Here is an 18623-nt window from a genome sequence, read left to right on the forward strand (position 1 = left end):
TTAAATCCACCAGCATGGCGTTGTTTGGTATTCCATTTGCTTTTGTTGGCGTAGAGATCGAGCTTCCTCTTCACCTTTAAGCGAAACTCCTCCCATTTGCTTCGCTAGAGCTTCTTGACCGGCGAGCAAATTCTCGAACTCGACAAGTGATGGCTGATTTGGCCAACCCTGTATTGCAGCAACAAAGCCTCTATACTCAGGCCTCAAACCATGAATAATTATTCTCTTTATTCTGGTTTCTCCGATAGGCGCTTCTGGGTCTAGCTCAGAAATTTCCCGACATAGTGACTTCACTTTATGAAAATATTGAGCGATCGTCATATTACATTGTGCTACGGACAATAACTGGCTCTCGAGAAGTTGAAGCCTCGTGTCATTCTTCTTTGAAAACAGCTTGGCGAACGTATCCCAAGCTTCTTTCGGGGTTTTGGTATCTCGAATGTGCTCCAGCACATCATCTTCAATCGTAGTCTTCAAAGCGAACATCGCTTTGCCTGCCTTTATCTTCCATTTTCGCAATACACCATTTGCATCTTCTACCTCAGGTTGCGTAACTTCACTTCCATTAACAACCTTCCACAAGTCTTGGCCTTGCATGTAAGACATCATGCAAGTAGACCAAGAATTGTAGTTTTGATTGTTAAGCTTTCTGATTCCGCCAACAACTTGGAGATCGCCCATTCTCGCAATTGATACTTTGTTACGAAATCAAATGCCGGCCTGTCCGCCTTGCTCTTGATACCAGATTGTTGAACTATAGCTTGGCAGAGAAGTGCAAAATATGTAATAAAGAGAAGAAAATGAAAATACTTATAAACTGGAAATTGGCTACGAATTGAATTAATTATTATATGCTAATATGCTGCCTTATATAGGCATACACACATAGAATTCCACTAACAAACTAATCTCTAAAAAATAGGAGATATAACTGACTTGCTAATGACTTGGTAAAAAACAATTATTAAACTAAGACTCGGTAAAAGACTACCAAACTCTAGACTTAGTCAAAATGCATGTGCTGAATATTGTAATTTAACAAAGCGTCGCCGCCGCCGCGAGATTTTGAGACCAGTCAAGGATGGGAAGACGATAGATCGACCAAGATCGGGGGTGTTCTTGTCTAATTTTGAGGACCACAATACGTTTTAATTTTTACTTTTTTACTTTTTTTTTTGTTCTTTAACAGGTCGAAGATCTTCAAATAATTTTTCAGATTTGTGTTTTTACCATTTTTTTAATTTATACATACTTTACACACACACACACACACACACATATATATATATATATATATATATATATATATATATATATATATATATATATATATATATATATATATGCTTTCTTTTTGTTATTTTATGTGACATTTTGAAGATTGTGGAAATTGATTTTTTTTCTATTTCTCTTCTGGTTTACTTTTTTAATTTCCTTTATCTACTGGTTTACTATTTGTTTTTTTGGAAACCTGTATGGCTTACAACAATCCAGCAGCTACTCTTTTTCGAGATTTGGGTGGTATAAATGATACCATATCATACCTAATGGTAGAGGTGTCTCGTGTATGGTTCTGTATATTTTGAATATATATAAAGATTTAACTATAGTCATATATAGTCACATATAGGGACATGTAGTAACATATGCACGTAATTATGTATTTTCTCTGTATTTATTGGTTATGAGTTAATTTATAATGTAAATATTTAATTGAACTCGATTTTTAAAAAGTAAATATATACAAATATGTTGCCGTTGCACGGGATCCGTATTTCGACGACGATTTGTATTGTCGGAGAATAGGATCTGTATTCCGGCCGCAATCGATGAACATAATCAATATTCCGATGTATTCCGCCGCACGAGTCTCTAATATGTATGAGGTAATTCGTTGTAATTTTTTATTGTTTCATGGATTGATGTTGGGCACTTGTATTAAGTTCGAACTATGTGAAAAAATTAGAATTGATGATTTACGCAATTGTTTAGGTATTTTTTTTGTGTAATAAAATGAATTGGTTGATGAATTGTTTTCCTTGAGTTGGGTGGCGGAGTAGAACGCTGGTGGGAGATTTTTTTTTTTTTTTTTGGTTTGTATATATTTACTGCATTTATAAGATGAAAATTACCTAGTCATATATAGTCACATGTAGTAACAAGAAGGAACATAACTACATGTGACTATAGTTGACTATATAGTCACATGTAGTCATATATAGTCACATGTTGTAACAAGAAGAAACATAACTACATGTGACTATAGTTGACCATATGGGGTTATAGTTCACTAAAGTAAATGTGTCAAATGAAATGATTTTCATTGTTTCTGTATTTTATAAAAATTCATGTAATGTAATTCGCTTGTTCTATTTTTGTTCTTGATTTTCTTTAACTCGTATTTTTTTCTCACAGGTTTTGTTATTTGTATAACTTGCAGAGAAGTGTCATGTGAAGTTACATTTATGCTACAGTACTTCAGACTTTATGGCAATATACATAAGTATAGATAATTATAGATAATTATAGTCACATATAGTTATATGTATGCTTAATGTTTTTTAATGTACAATAATGTTTGTTTATGTTTGAAGAATATATGCATGTGATTGTGTTTTTCATTTGTTGGTTGTCGATTTATAATATCAAGTTTCAAATTGTGAATTGTATTATTGTTGTAGATGAATTTTGAGGCAAAAAGACAGTACATGACTACATAAAACTATACATGACTATATAACTCGTATACTATAATCATGTGTAGTATACTTTCAATACATTAAATTTATTAAAATTTGAATTAATAAAAAAAAATATATAAATTAAAAAATTGAAAAATAAAAAAAATTAAATTAAAAAACTAAAAAAACAAAATTAAAAAATTAAAAAATTAAAAATTAAAAAAAAGATATATATAAAAAGTAATAATTAAAATAAACATTTATATTTTTTATTAAAAAAATCTGTAAAAATGATAAACGCAGGGTCCAAAAATACCAAATGCAGTTGGCTTATAGTGCTGAATGCAGTTGGCGAAATTAGTCAGTGCAGTTGGGCGAAAATTGCATTTAAGGGCACAATAGTAGTTTTGCCTCTCCAGGGGGTATCTCAAAGGAAGGTTTTAGGGGTGAACTTATCCCTATATATTTTCCATATGAGGGGTGTATATCAAATGGACCCATTAAAAAAAATTGAAATACAATAAATAAATCAAAAAAATCAAATTTAAAAAAAATCAAAATAAAAGAAAAAATATATTTAAAGCGTAACCGAAAGTAAGAAACTGAAAAAAAAAATTAACCATAAAATCTTAAAAAGACACGAATTGGGGTAATTTAGAGCGTAACTTAGAGCGTAAGTTAAAAAAACTGGAAAAAAAATTTAACATAAAATCTTAAAAAGACACGAATTGGGGTAATTTAGAGCGTAATTTAGAAAAAAATATATTTAAAGCGTAACCGAAAGTAAGAAACTGAAAAAAAAATTAACATAAAATAAAAAGACACGAATTGGGGTAAAAGAAAAAAATATATTTAAAGCGTAACCGAAAGTAAGAAACTGAAAAAAAAAATAACATAAAATCTTAAAAAGACACGAATTGGGGTAATTTAGGTATTCTGCTTTATGAAGGCGTTATCCCGCAAATGGGAATAAAAAATGGATCTGGGCCTCTTAAGAAATTGATTGAGTGGGTTAATCATAAAACCCCTAAATTAAATTAGGTTTTAACTTAATTTGTGTGATTATTTTTAGGGGTTGCATGAGTTCCTGATCAACCATCTTTATTATTCTAGGTTCAGAAAACATATATTTTTCGTCAGTAGGTCCATCCCCTTAATATGTACTATAAATGAAGGCAAAATTAATGCGTATGACAAAAAGACCCCCAACCTTTTAAACCCATTTACTAATTGTACCACAATTTAACTTTAATTTCATCAATTTGACCACAAAAATCCAATTATGACTTTTCTTTTTCTTTTTTTAAATTTTCTTTTCTATTTTTTTTTTCTTTTGTTGCCGGTCTCAGGTGTTTGTATGTTTGTATAATTAATTCCATAAATGTAGTAACTTGCGGAGATTATGTTAAGAAAAAGGGGTAGTATGCTAAGAGCCCCTCAAATCAAACTTAATTTGAACTAAATGACAACCTTAAATTTAACATTTTAATTAAATCCCTATTTTCAAATAATATATGAGCCACATCCTTTAATTTTTTGTAATCCCTAGTTTGCCCTTGTACCCTAAATATAATATATATATTCACGTTTCTCCAACTTATCAGATTTATTTCTCTTATTTTCTTTTATCTCCGCTTCTCACTCGTTCTCTCCCTCTCGTTCTCTCCTTCTCGTTTTTTTCCATCTCTCAATCTCTATCTCTCCACATCTCTCTCGCCCCTTAATAATGGTTGGGCTGGTGACGGCGGCTATGGTCGGTGGGCTATGGTGGCGGAAAACAACAGATCTACAATTCCGGCGGTGGATCGCGAGGGTTTGGTGGAGGCGGCAGCGGCGGGTGGAGGCGACGGCGGCCGGTGAAGGCACAGTGGCGGGTGGAGGCGGCGGCCGCCGGTGGAGACAGTGGCGACGGTTGGAGTCGGCGGCGGCGGGTGGAAGGTGTGGTGGGGGTTGTGATTATGGTTGAGATATTATGGAAAATATTTTTTGACTAATCAATTGGATCTGATTTCCTTGTGTTTTGAAAGATTTTGGTTGATTTGGGTTTTTCCAAAGTTGGTAGGTTGACTATAGTCGCGGCGGGTGCGAGAGTGGGTTGCTAGGGTTGGCGGCGGCTGCATTGGCTGCTAGGGTTTGCGACGGCTAGGAGTTTTTGGTGGCTAGGGTTTGGTAGTAAAGTATAGTATATCGTAGTATATTATACTGCACCGTAGTATACTATAGTACACCAGTACACTATAGTATACTACAGTACGTCGTAGTATACCATGGTCTACTACTAAAAAATTGAAAAATATGTAAATTGAAATTAAAAAAATAAAAAGATAACATTTGTTTTGTAATTCTCAATATTATGTAGAAAAAAGAAGGAAAAAAATAAAGAAATTTTTATACTAGTGTATAAGGTGCTTAAATAAATAACGAGAAAAATGAAGACAAACGGATATTTGAAGAAAAAATATATTAGATGTAAATATGAAACTATTAAATGCATAATAAATAAAATGATAAATTCAGTTTGGAATTTACTTAATGAATATTTCGAATTTGGGAGTGGAGGGGCATTTTTTGAATGAATTTTATAAAGGATGTGAAGCAAATGTTTAGTTAGACTTGTCATTTAGTTCAAATAAGTTTTGTCACCAGGAACCTATATGCTAAGACCCCTAGAAAAAATAGGTTGATAGAAAGAAGAGATATATAAGGAAACTAGAGATAAAAAAATTGGGACTCTTCGATATAACCCCTCGATACTTTTTTTTTAATATGGAGAGACCCAAAATATTTTGAACCATTTGAGAAAAATCTACTCTTAATTTCAACCACTCAATTTTTCAATTATGTCCCTCTTTTGCCACTTCATCAGCACTATCCGCCACATGACCCAATCGTGTCTTTTTTTTTTTTTTAAGTTATTATTTTATTATTATTATAATTTATTTTTATAAAATTCAATTTATTCATTTATTTTTATTTCTATTTTTTTAACTTTTTTTCTCTATCAGGTATATTAATCGATTATGAGTCATATTAAATCGATTATCATGAACTATAGTCGATTAAGGAACCGACTATTAAAAATAACAAATCACAACTACAAAAATGCAAACTCAACTATATTTTACAAAAAAAAAACAATATACAAACATTATAATTGATTTATACAATTGGAATCAATAAAAAAAATTCAAAAAAAAATTCAAAATTGGAGTCAATGAATCATATTAATCGACTATGATGTGAAGCCTAGTCGATTAATTAAGAATATGCTACTGAAAATAACAAATCACAACTCCGAAAAAATGCAAAATCAACTATATATTACAAAAAAAAAAATATACAAACATTATAAATGATTTATACAATTGGAATCAATAAACAAAAAATCCAAAAAAAAATAAAAAAAATTGGAGTCGATCAACCTTAATCGACTACCAGAGCATAGTCGATTAGCTTAATCGACTATTGAACATGTACATAGTTGATTAAGATTGCAGTCTGCGCGAATTTCTCTACACGCGTCGTCCTCCGCCCGATCCACAAAAAACCCTAAATCTGCCTCCCCATTGTCACCACACCGTCGCACCACACAATCAACCAATCCTTAACAAGAATAAAATAAATAATTCATACAAAAAAAACAAATATATTCATCAACAATTTCCGTTGATTCTCCTCCAACGACGAGTGCTTCCTCTTCTTTCTCAACAGCCTGTTCCTCTTCTTCTTCCTCCACACGCCGACGGAGTGGAAAAGGCTGTTGAGAAACAAGAGTGTTTCTCCTCCACACGCCGACGACGAGTGCTTCCTCTTCTTTCTTTCTCCATCTTCTGGCGGCGGCCTAAATAAACATAAGTGACAACCTAAATAAAGCATTTTATCTAAACCTAAATTTTAAAATAATTTAGATTGACCCTCCAAACTAAGTGACAACCTAATATGTCTTGATGCCTCCTCATTCTCTTCCCAATTTTAAACTTCACGAGTGCATGTCGAGTTATTGCTTTTCCTCGCGATTGTGAGACATGCTAGACTGATTCAGAGGATGAGCAACGCGAACTGATATATCACAATGTCACTTCTGTAGTTTGTTTGTACTCGCCTAAACTAATTCTTTTCAATTTTTTTTTCATTTTGAAACTTTTACTTATACCAGCCATTTATTTTTTAGTTGTTATCACTCATGTCAACTAACCCCTCCGTGTGACACTTCGCCTACGTTTGGGTCAAGCTTTGTGATATTTGGTCTCTTAAAGAGGTTCTCGTTGGAATAGGAAAACTATCCCAAAGAAAAACCACTTGTAGGTAGGGCCTTGTCCCTAAGTCGTAAAAAATTGTAGGAGGTCCCTATGAACTCTCAATTATACTTACATTTTAGAATGTACGTAGAATATGAAATGCTCTACAAAACCACTCTCAATCATCGTATTAAATCAATCATGTCTGAATTAAATCAATCATGTCATCAATCACACAGATGGAGTATATATAACAATAGAATTTCATTTGTAACCAACCAAATAAAATTGTAAACTTAGTAAGCCCCTAGGTTGATTACATTAAAGCAGAAAAGCGTGTGACAAATGATCATCTTTCTAAACATCCTTAGGAAATTTGAGGTCGCATATTACAAATGGGATCTTCCTAATTATTTTTCGATCTTGTTTATAGTTCTCAAAACTACTTATTTATGATATTGATTTTTGGAAATAAAACTCATGCTTAGGGAACCTGAACCCACATATCACAACTGGTATCTTGCTAATTATTTTTCGATCCTATTTATAGTTCCCAAAGCTACATATTTATGATATTGATTTTTGGAAATAAACCTCCTAATGCTAGGGTAATGAAAATGACAACAACCTTGCTTCCCCATTCTTTTGGTTATGTGAGAGACCAGTTCTTTACCCATGATTCAGATTCAGAGTTTAATGTCATCTTCACCATCTTTCTGTATAATCAGATTTTAGATGAACATCTTTATTTTTGAGTAAATTGACGTGTCGTTTAAGAACTTCTTCTTCTCGGCCGTCACAATACACTTGGCTATATCACAGTGCACCGTCCCCTCCTTTTCTTATTAGATTAACAATTTTATTTTATAATAATATTTTATTTATAATTTTTTTTTTCTGTTAAATATTTATATGTATATATAGCTAGGAGTACTTTAGTTATTTTCTTTAAGTCAATGTGATTATCTCGATTAGGGAGCGGTGGACTATATAATATGCAACTTAGGAGCATAATTGATTAAAAGAAAACTAGTACGAGAATTTATTCAGCAATTAGATATTATACACGAGGCTCTATGCAATTAACTCTACGAATTACCGACTAAACAAACACGCTTAAGTAAACCATGAACAAACATGATTCCTCTTCTTCCTTCCTCCCACCTTCTAAAACTATGCATTTTATTAGCTTACATGTTAATCCAATAAGTTTAGCTCATTCTAAAGTATTGCTTCCGGTGGCATAGGCATTGTCGTGATTTTTAGTTCGTATGGCAAAATTTTGATTTATCTTTTTTCATTTCCCGTACAATTTATTAAAACAAGCTGAATGGATGCATTTTTTTTATTGTATTTAATTATATTTTTTCCTATTGATTCGGTTGAATAATGTATTGGCGTCAATTTTTTGTATTACTATTTCATGAATTTTACTATTTCAGCTCTACCGCATGATTCATACTTCTTAAACACTGAGATTCTGTTCAGATAAAGGAAAATGCTAAGTGAAAGATGAATCAATTATGCAAAATAGATTTCTTGTTTGGTTATGAGACAAAATATTAGGTCAATTGTTTCGGGGAAAATGTGAAAACACCCAATTATCGTTGTAGTTCACCTCGACAAACACGCATGCTTGGGTAAAGAAAATGATTTTTCACAAAAAAAATCAAATTTCCTTAGCAACCAAACATACTAGAAATTTTCAAATTCTTTGTTTTCATTTACTTTTGTATTTTTATTTTCCTCGTTTCAAAATCCACGAACCAGACATAGCTTGAATTTTTATTTTATATGAGCAAACAATTCTCAGTTTCATACATTTTGAATTATTTGAGATTTACATCCATTAAAATTAGACTCTTCTCGGCTACTGCGTCGCATTATTATGCTTACTATACTTTCTAAAGATTGCAGCACAATCTTATTCCGTCATTGAAATTTTACAAAGTAGAATTCGACAGAGATTTCTTACCTTATAAGCGGTGGTAATTCGCAAATTAATAACCGAATCCACATTTTTCAAGCCTATATATGTCTGCACAAATCCGGCCGCAACACCATACCCTGCATTATCATATTTGTTTCGTCTTCTTATTAGTTCATACTTACAATTAGCTTCTAAAGTAATAAAAATTCATAGCAAATTCATCAAATCACCGGAATTATGTTATCTCCAATCTCATGTCTGGTAAGAATTTTATGTGTCCGTTACAAGTTTTTCACTAACAGTTCGTCTACTTTTGTGTCTTTGTTGTGTTTCTTGTTTTCAGTGGCGGAATCAGCATAAGACCAGCCTCCGCATCTACTAACATTTCTTAAATTTCTTTTATTTTATATAAATCCTGGCTCTAGTAGTGCTTGTTTTTCTCCGTTTTTCAATTAAGACATAAAATGACATAATCAAAATGCTAAATTTATTATAATCGAAAATTAAATCTGAAATGAATTTGAAAACTTTATGTATTAATTACAGATGATCGTGGGATGGTTGTATTATCACGACCGCCCGGTTGATCCAGAACCACTCTTTGACCTATACGCGCCGCATCCCTACTTCACGCCAGACGACGTCGACGAAGCGCTTTTCTTATCTCGATTTAGAAATTACGCAATGCGTTATAATCCTGAAGAAATCAACAAATCTATTTTCCCCATTTCTTCACTTACTCATATGGCCTATCAGTTTGTCTATCTGACACGAGAAGGGCAACTCGGTTTCATTTCTTGTTTGACGCCACGAGGGCTGCGTAGATTCTTAGGGGAAAGACTATATCCTCTTGTTGAGGCATTGGAGCCTCGTAACGCACCTAAAGTTACCGGAATGATTTTGGAGCTTGAAAATACGGTGATCCTAGAACTTCTAGAAGTTCCGGATGCACTGAGAGCAAAAGTTGACGAGGCTATGGAGACACTGAGGAGACACCACATGATCTGATCGATGACAACTTTTTTTTCGCAGTTTTATTAGTGTAATAATTCAATAAAGATATATCATAAGAATCTTATTGAGGGTTTATTCATTTTTTTACAATTTTTGGAGTTAAAGATTGTTATGGATATTCCATATATAATGTTAGTTTTTCAGTGCACATGGTTGTGATACTATCATTATTGATGAAACTTAGTTCAACCCGGAGGCAGGAGTGAATCAATTACAGTTAAATATTTATAAATTCATACACTCGGGACTAGCAAAATTTTATTAATTTAGCAAAATAATAAATTATTTAAATAATAATTTAGTATGTTACACCGAGTCGGGATCGGAATAAATTATTATTTAAGCGACATTTTTAAATTATCGAGTATCAATTTGTCAGGGTTCTACTGTATATATATTTATAATTTTTTCTACTCCATACGAGATGCAAATATGTTCACTCGGAAACATCTAATTTTTTAGATTGTCGTCCATGTTCGATTCAACAATTCATCATCATTCTTAAATTTTCAATTTGAATCTTAATATAAATTCAATTTGGCATAATTCTGTCGATTTTTTACGATTTATAAAAGGTAGATAAAAAATATTTTAATTGGAAAATTCTCAATTTTTGTCAGAGACAAAAACTCGCCAATTTTCTACAATTTAGTCATTCTTTTACGATTCAAAATGATGCATATTATTTTTTATGTAAAAAATAAAAAATACCCTCATATTTGCAAAAAATAAATGATGATAAAAATAAATTAAATCAAAATTGCATTCTTTTTCGAGGCAAAATTAAAATTGTTTTACAAATTACTTAACAAAAAAGGAGTTAGTAAAATTGTTGTGATCTGCTTGATTACTATGAACATAAAATAATTTTGGAATTATTGTTTTGAATTATTCTAATAGCACATTTGGCTTATTGAACTAGATAATTGAACTGAACAGTGTATTTAATCACTGTTTAACATAAAATCTACATTAATTCCTAGATGTTTGATGTAGATATTTAATTTGTGCATTATGCTTTGACGTCACAATAAGAGAATATCCATATACCGAGTCAAGTGAACTCAGTTGCATTGGGTGCGTGAAAACATTAATTATTTGATGGAAATTAGTTACCAAAAGGAATTCATGGAAATAAATATTTATTAATAGTTAATTAAATATATTTTTTTTTAGAGTATGAGTTTAGTTAGTTATTGATAGCCGTCCTATTATCTTGTGGTCCGTAGTGTAGTCCAATGCATTATCTAATTAATTGAGAAAATAAAGTTTAACCAACAGATAAAAAGTCGGGGACGAAAATTGACTCCCAAAAGGATCCCAGTTTCGGCCCTAGTGGCTTCGTGGAGGAGGAATTAATTTGCTTCTTTACCATCATTTCTAGTATTTTTATAAATAAGATTTGGTTGAATAGAGAAAGATCTTTTGAAACCGGATTTTTCTAAAAGAAAAAAAAAACAGCAAACTATGTTTTTAGTGAGGCCTCGGTCAGCCATCTGGAAAGCCCGTAGGGCACCAACCCAATAAGCTCGCCCGCCCAATGAGCGGATGATGGGGCCTCGATCAGCCATTCGGCACAATAAGGTCGTCCTGTCCAGCCTAGCTCTCGCCTGGGATCCGCAACGAAATCTTAATTGACAAAGAATCACGAGCGAATCAAATGGAAGTCAGAGCTAATTTTATGATCTTGCCATAAACTCTTGTTTAATAAGTAAAGTAGTATCAATTAATAACTTAACTAAAGGATCTTAATTGATCTTTGGTCTTGTATATAAATGAATGCAACAAACTCTAATAGGGTTAAAGCATCCCAATGCTAAACTCAATCTCTAATACTTAGAATGCCACGTAAGATATTTGGAGATTTTTGTTAAAATATCATCTCCAATGCAAATATTAAGAAAATTTTCCTAATGATGTGGCAATTAAGTGGCACTCGTAATTTTAGAGACTCTTAAGATGACACTCTAAATTTGAGTGTCGTCTCGCGGACCTCTAAAGTGTCAACTCATCATTTTATACAATTTTTTCTTTTACTTTCTATTAAAAATTTAAGATAATTAAATTATCTTCAAACCGTAAATGAATTTCATCATTGCTCTACTCTTTTTTCACCTTCTTCTACACTACTTTGTTGGAGTTAAATGATTCTCTAAAGATTCGACTTTCAGGTAAAAACACTAATTAATTACCTAATTTGTTTTAACAATAATTTTCTCAAAATTTAATCAATTGAATTAATGTGATTCATCTGACCTAAAATAAATGAATTATACGCGTGATCTATAGACATTGCTAGTTTGTATACAATATATGTTAATGGTTTAACGAAAAGGAAAAATGTCAAATTAAAATTTATTCGTTAAAATATTTGACAAATAATGTTCACAAAAAACTCTATCTACTTCTTTTTCTCTCTCCTGAATAAATCTAAATAAACCCTATTTGTATTAAATCAGGAATGAAAACGGAAATGGAATTTGGCGGAATAAGTTTTTTTTAATAAATTAATAGTTTTAATTTTAATTTTAAAACTCAATAATAAATTACACCTAATAATGTTTTTTGAGTCTTGAGTGTTGCATTGGAAAAGACTTTGCAGTATGGAATCTCAATCTTGTCAATTAGGATAGATAAAACTTTAAGATTCACATTTGGTACTTAACACCTATGACTTTTTGAGTTTTTTTTTAGTTTAACATTGGAGATGCTCTTACATTTTAATAATAAATTGATACTCTCTCGCAAACTCTCTCTTCTACGTTAACTAAATTCCGTTCATAATTCTACCACCATAGAAACAAGATACAACGTCTTGTGTACGTTCTTACAATCTTAAAAAATAACGGTTTTAAAGTGAGGTCTTGAGGGTGTAGATCTTACACCATCCATTATTGATAAAAAAATGCGTTTTCATAACATAGAATGTGAACAATTAGAGTAATAAAAAAATTTCTACATCTGATTCATAACATAGAATGTGAACAATCAGAGTAATAAAAGATTTTCTACATCTAATTCATCCTGGTTATTGAAAAGCTTCTCCTGACTTTGCACAAAAAAGGACAATGGTTCATCATAATATTTAGTGCAACGGATAGTTAGTTCTTAACTAGATATAAAATCAAGAGGTTTTTGTGCATAAGTCCCAACAAAGCATCTTTGTTATTCTAGGTTTATGTGCTATATCTCTTTCATCAATAAGCCTATCCCTTTAATATTTATTATAAATAAAGGAAACATTCATGTATATGACAATATTACCCCCAACTATTTATACCCAATTTTTAATTATAACCACAATTTAATCAATTTTGTCACAAAAATCCAATTTTAACTTTTTTTTTCAAAAAAAAAATTTTTGCCACCGGATTCCGGCGTTGACTTTTCGAAAAAAAAATTTAACTTTTTTTTCCTTCCGAATTTTTTCGCCGGTTTACGACGTTGACCGGCGGTCAACGCCGGTCTGAATTTTTTTTTCCGCCGCCAGATTCAGGCGTTAACTTTTTAAGTGTTTTTTTTTGGTTTTTTTTTTTCTTTTTTACGTCCGCCGCTAAATGTTGACCGTAATTGTGCTGTCACTGACAGTAAATTAACGTAATTATACTGTCAGTGACAGTTAATTAACGTAATTGTACTGCCGTTGACAATACATTTATGTAATTGTTTTGTCGTTGACAGTAAATTAACGTAATATTATTATTTTTTGTTTCTTGTTATTTTTTTTATTCTTTTTGATTTGTTGACATGTCAACGTAATTATATTACTGTTGTTGGCAGCAAAATAATTGTAAACACAATAATATTTTTGTCAACTACATCAATATTATTAATTTTTGGGTTTTTGTTTTGTTTGAGTTATTCACGGAGTAACGTAATAATATTACTGTTTATTATTGTAATATTACTGTAAAAACAATAATATTACTGTGGTTGATGGTAATATTACTGTTGTTATAGTAATATTGTTGTCAACCACATCAATATTATTATTTTGTTTGGATGTTTTTTTTGTTTGAGTTATTTACGGAGTAACGTAATAATATTACTGTGGTTGACGGTAATATTACTATTGTTATAGTTATATTACTGTCAATCACAGTAATATTAATTCTTTTGACTTTTTATTATGTTTATATTTTTTGAACGGTCAACATAGTAATATTACTCTATGACATAGTAATAATGAGTTTTGTTGTGTTAATATTACTGTGCTAGAGATTAATATAGCAATATTACTGTGTTAAACAATAGTTTAGTTAATTTTACTGTGTTTAGCAGTAATATAGTTAATATTATTGTCAGTCACAGCAATAATGTTGTTTAAACGGAAAAAAAAAAAAAAAATCAACGTCGGAAACCGACGAAAAATCGGGAAGAAAAAAATTGAAAAGTCAATGCTGGAGACCAACGGTTAGCGCCGGTCAACGTCGGAATCCGGCGGCAAAAAAAAGTTTTTTGAAAAAAAAAGTTTTGGGTCAAAATTGAATAATATGTGAAATTTGGGGTCAAATTGAGGTTAAATTAAATTAATGATGAAATTGGAGCATATTAAAGTATGAGGGGTTATTATAGTCTTTTACATAAATCTGGACCATGTGTAAACTTATTTGTAAAGGAGTTTTTTGTCTGAATCTATTTATGAATAAATACCTATTGGTGGGCTTATTTGTAATGACCCCTAAAATCAATGCATATTATAACAAGCATTTTAGGTTCGTCCTTGGCTATTAATATTTCATAGTTAAAATATAGGGATAATTAGTAAAAAAAACCCCAATTCATTTACTTATATTAAGGTAGATATAACCTCATTTTCATTATTAGTGAGAACCCCCTTAATTATTTAATTAAATTAATATTAATACAATTATTAAGTGTTATACCTATATTATCCTTAATTTTCCAACTCTTATATTTACAAACCCTGGCCATATTTGCTGCAACAAACTGCCGTTCTCAAATCTCACAAACCGTCGTTCTCAAATCTCCATCATCTTTTCTCTTCTTTTCTGGAACCGAAACTCACTCGGCTCGATGGCGGCAGCGGTGAAGATGACGAAGGCGGCGCTACATCTCAACTACGACAAGGAAGACCCCTTTCTCTTCTTTCTCGAATTGGGAATCCGACGGATGTGGGGCAAGGAGAGGACGAAGCCGGCTCCAGATCTCGACAACGACAAGGCAACGCCGCCGAATTTAGGACGGACGGCGGCCTTCCGGTCTCCCCCCCCTTCCGTTCTGAGGGATGAGCAGATTTGCTGGTGTTTTTTTTATTTTTTTTTATTCTTTCGATTTTTGGAAGCATCCTGGAATCCTCGTCGGAAGACCGCCTCCACCATCGCTGTAATGGAATAGATTGACCTCGAGGAGGAGGTATTGTTTGGGAGGCTGGTTTGTTGAAATTATGTTCGTGTTACTCAAAAAGATATAGTTGTTTTCGTTACGGTTGTAGTTGGTTTCAATAATAGTCGTTTTTGTTGGAAGTTTGGTGAGTTTTTTTGCTTTTGCTTTTGCTTTTGTGGATTTCAATAATTTGTAGTTGATTCAATATAGTTGTTTTCGTATAACAATATAGTTATTTTTGCACAACAATATTATTGTTTTCATTACTTTTTAGTTTGTTTGAATAAATAGTTCATTTAACAAATAGTTGTTTTGGAGATGTTTTAATTAAATAATTAGTTAATCTTACAATGGAAAAATATAATATATAATTAATTTAATAAATTGTGAAATTGATGTATCATTGTTTTAATACCAATTATTTTAATAATAGTCGTTTTATTGGCATATAGTTGTTTTAACTGAAAACTAAAATAATATAGAAAAGGAATATTTAAAGAAAAATATTAAAAAAATATAAAAAAAAAGTTTTTTTTAAAAAATATTTATTTTTAAAGAAGAAATAAATAAAAAAACGAAAATTAAAATTAAAATATAAAAAATAAAAAAATATATCAAACTAGTGGATAATGAGTAGTGAATAGTGGAAGGGTAAATTTGATAATACAAAAAGAATGGGTTTCTCACTAATAAAGGAAAATGAGTTGGACCCATCCTTATTAAAATAAGGGTAAATTACAAACACCCCCCTGAGGTATGGTCAAATTACAAAAACACCCCTCTTGTTTGGATAATTACAACCACCCCCTCAACTCGTCAAATTTAGTGGAATCTTCGAGATTATATAGAATATTATCACTTTTGTACCCGTTTTATCCCATTCAAACTCTACATTATGAAGCAAGATGATCATAATATGTGATTTTTAGCTTGTATATATCAGTTTGTGGTGCATCGGAAACTGTATTTTTACACAAAACGAGTACAAACTAGAGCACATTTTACGGAATCTAGATGATTATGTTGAATTTGGCACCATAAGGGTGGAGGTGTAAGAAAAAATCATAGTTGAGGGGGTAGATGTAATTATCCAAACAAGAGGGGGTTTTTTGTAATTTGACCATACCTCAAGGGGGTGTTTGTAATTTACCTTTAAAATAATGTTAGAGGGGGTTCTCACTAATAGTCCCTAAAATATAATCTTCTTATAATTACAACTTTACAATATTACGTTTAAGTGGTGTTTGCAAAATCTTTTAAAAATAAATTATAATCTTTTTTTACTCATAATTTGTTTTGTAGTGTTTGTTAAATTAACTCTTGCATGTGCTTCTTTAAAATAAATTGTTTTAAACTAATTTTTTTCAAAAGCACCAATGCATCTATTTTTTCAATTTAATTTCATTTTCCAGAATATTTACAAATAACCACAATTTTCAGAAATAAACATTCAATACTCACTTACTAACTTATGTCTTTGAATAAACTTTTACACATACCACCTTGGCCTTTAAGTAACTTTCTAGCTACGATTATTGATGTTGGTATTAGAGTTCACTATTAGTGTCTAAGTTTAGGGTTCAAAATTCAAATACCATTTGTAACTGACTTTGAATTTATCTGTATACAAAAAGTAAGGAAACGTTGGGGCAACCCTAAGAAGCCGTAATGCCATTTCTGTAATTATTTATTTTTAATATTTTTTCTGTACAAATTTTCTAACTATATTTTTCAACAATTATTAAAATTGAAACTGAACCGTGAGTAATCCTTCCAGCTTTAATCTCCTATTATATGTTTATTATGTATTAAATTGATCCTTTTTTTTTCACTTTTAAAATACGATCACGTGCATCGCACGGGAAAAAAATGATAGTCGTTGAAAAAAAGAAAAAACTTTCTGCTATAGAATGCATGCATATCCGTTGTTTATTAAAACCAGTACTAAAAAGTTCAAAAGATATAAACATCACTTATTCCAAGAAACTCTAATGGTATTTCTGTAATTATTTATTTTTAATATTTTTTTTTGTAATAACTTAATAATTATATTTTTCAACAATTATTAAAATTGAAACTGAACCGTGAAGGATCCTTCTAACTTTAATCTCCTATTATATTTTTTTGTTATGTATTAAATTGATCATTTTTCTTCACTTTTAAAATACGATCCCGTGCATCGCACGAGAAAAAAATGTTGATTGTGGAAAAGAAAAAGAAAAAACTTTCTGCTTTAGAATACATGCCTGTACTTTGTTTAATAAAACCAGTACTAAAAGGTTCAAAAGATATGAACATCATTTATTCAATAGAATTGCCCATGTTTTCCAATGCAACTTGGTAGCAAAGAGAAATAAATATATATGGAAATTTAATTACATGTTTTTTTAGAAAGAACAAAATTAATTAATAGAATTTTCCATTCATTCACAAGTGATTGTGTATTCTGAATCTTTTCGACACAAGAACGTGATTAATTCTAGATATAAATTTAGGGTATCATCAAACCAAACATCTAGATATTAAGAACTAAGAGTTATCATGGCAAAAACGACGAGTGTCTTGCGTCTCTTATGTCTGTTAGTTTGCGTTGTTATTTGTAGGGTAAGAAAACTACGTACGGATCTATTTTTGTAGCTAACTATTTTTTTTCCCATCTCATTTGTAATACGATCTGAGTTTAACCGTCACTAACTATATTTTTGAAACCTTGATTTCAGGCAGATGACGATGTTCTTACATCGACAAACTTCAAATGGTGTGTGGCGAGAGACGACGTTTCTACTACACTCTTGGAAACGTACGTAAAGGAAGCATGTAAAGTACGAACTTGTACTTCGATACAACCTGGAGGTCCTTGTTATATAAGTCCTTCGTGGTGTAATAAGAAGAATAGCGCGAAAAAGCACGCTTCGTATCTCCTCAATTGGGATTATAAGAAGACATTGGTGTGCTCCAAAGCTCTTGGCAAAATAATCTACGATAATCCATGTAAGAATTATCTTGTTATTGATTACATTATAATAAATTGTGTCCAATATGTACGATAACAAGGCCAATTTATACTAATATAATTTATACCGATCATGAACTCGTTTGCATGTATACATTTGGAATAATTGAAAAATGTTGTCATAGTTTATAGTTTTAAGAAATATGCATATATACCTAAATTAGTTCTTGAAGCTTTAATACTCAATATTACAAAATAAATGGATTCAAATATATTCATTCTTTACATGCTTTGGAAATTATATATAGTGCTCATATTTTGTGTTTTATGTGCAGCTCGTGGTAGATGCCGTTACCCATGAATTCGAGTCATGGCATGCAAAAATGCTTCTATCGTTTCAGATTTGGAGAAATGGGTTTAAAATAAAAGGCATCGAATTAATTTCATAGGAAAAATACAAT

General features: G+C 31.2%; 2 protein-coding genes and 1 long non-coding RNA gene across 3 annotated transcripts; 2 read left to right on the top strand and 1 right to left on the bottom strand.

Moving 5' to 3' along the window:
* On the bottom strand, positions 1–681 carry LOC148767394 (uncharacterized). Its single transcript, XM_088824592.1, has one exon. The coding sequence runs from the start codon at positions 679–681 to the stop codon at positions 1–3; it is 681 nt and encodes a 226-aa protein (XP_088680718.1).
* An 8302-nt stretch (positions 682–8983) lies between these two features.
* On the top strand, positions 8984–10009 carry MPC (maternally expressed pab C-terminal). The gene is made up of 2 exons (XM_012994032.2): positions 8984–9110; positions 9396–10009. The coding sequence occupies exons 1-2, from the start codon at positions 9087–9089 to the stop codon at positions 9855–9857; spliced, it is 486 nt and encodes a 161-aa protein (XP_012849486.2). The 5' UTR covers positions 8984–9086; the 3' UTR covers positions 9858–10009.
* A 7664-nt stretch (positions 10010–17673) lies between these two features.
* LOC148767395 (uncharacterized) lies at positions 17674–18623 on the top strand. Its single transcript, XR_016034114.1, has 3 exons — positions 17674–17813; positions 17930–18200; positions 18498–18623. It is a non-coding gene; the product is annotated as an uncharacterized LOC148767395 (long non-coding RNA).

The sequence above is a fragment of the Erythranthe guttata genome, chromosome 10 (assembly GCF_056151865.1).
Source record: "Erythranthe guttata isolate IM_541 chromosome 10, IM_541, whole genome shotgun sequence".
Classification (NCBI taxonomy): Eukaryota; Viridiplantae; Streptophyta; class Magnoliopsida; order Lamiales; family Phrymaceae; genus Erythranthe; species Erythranthe guttata.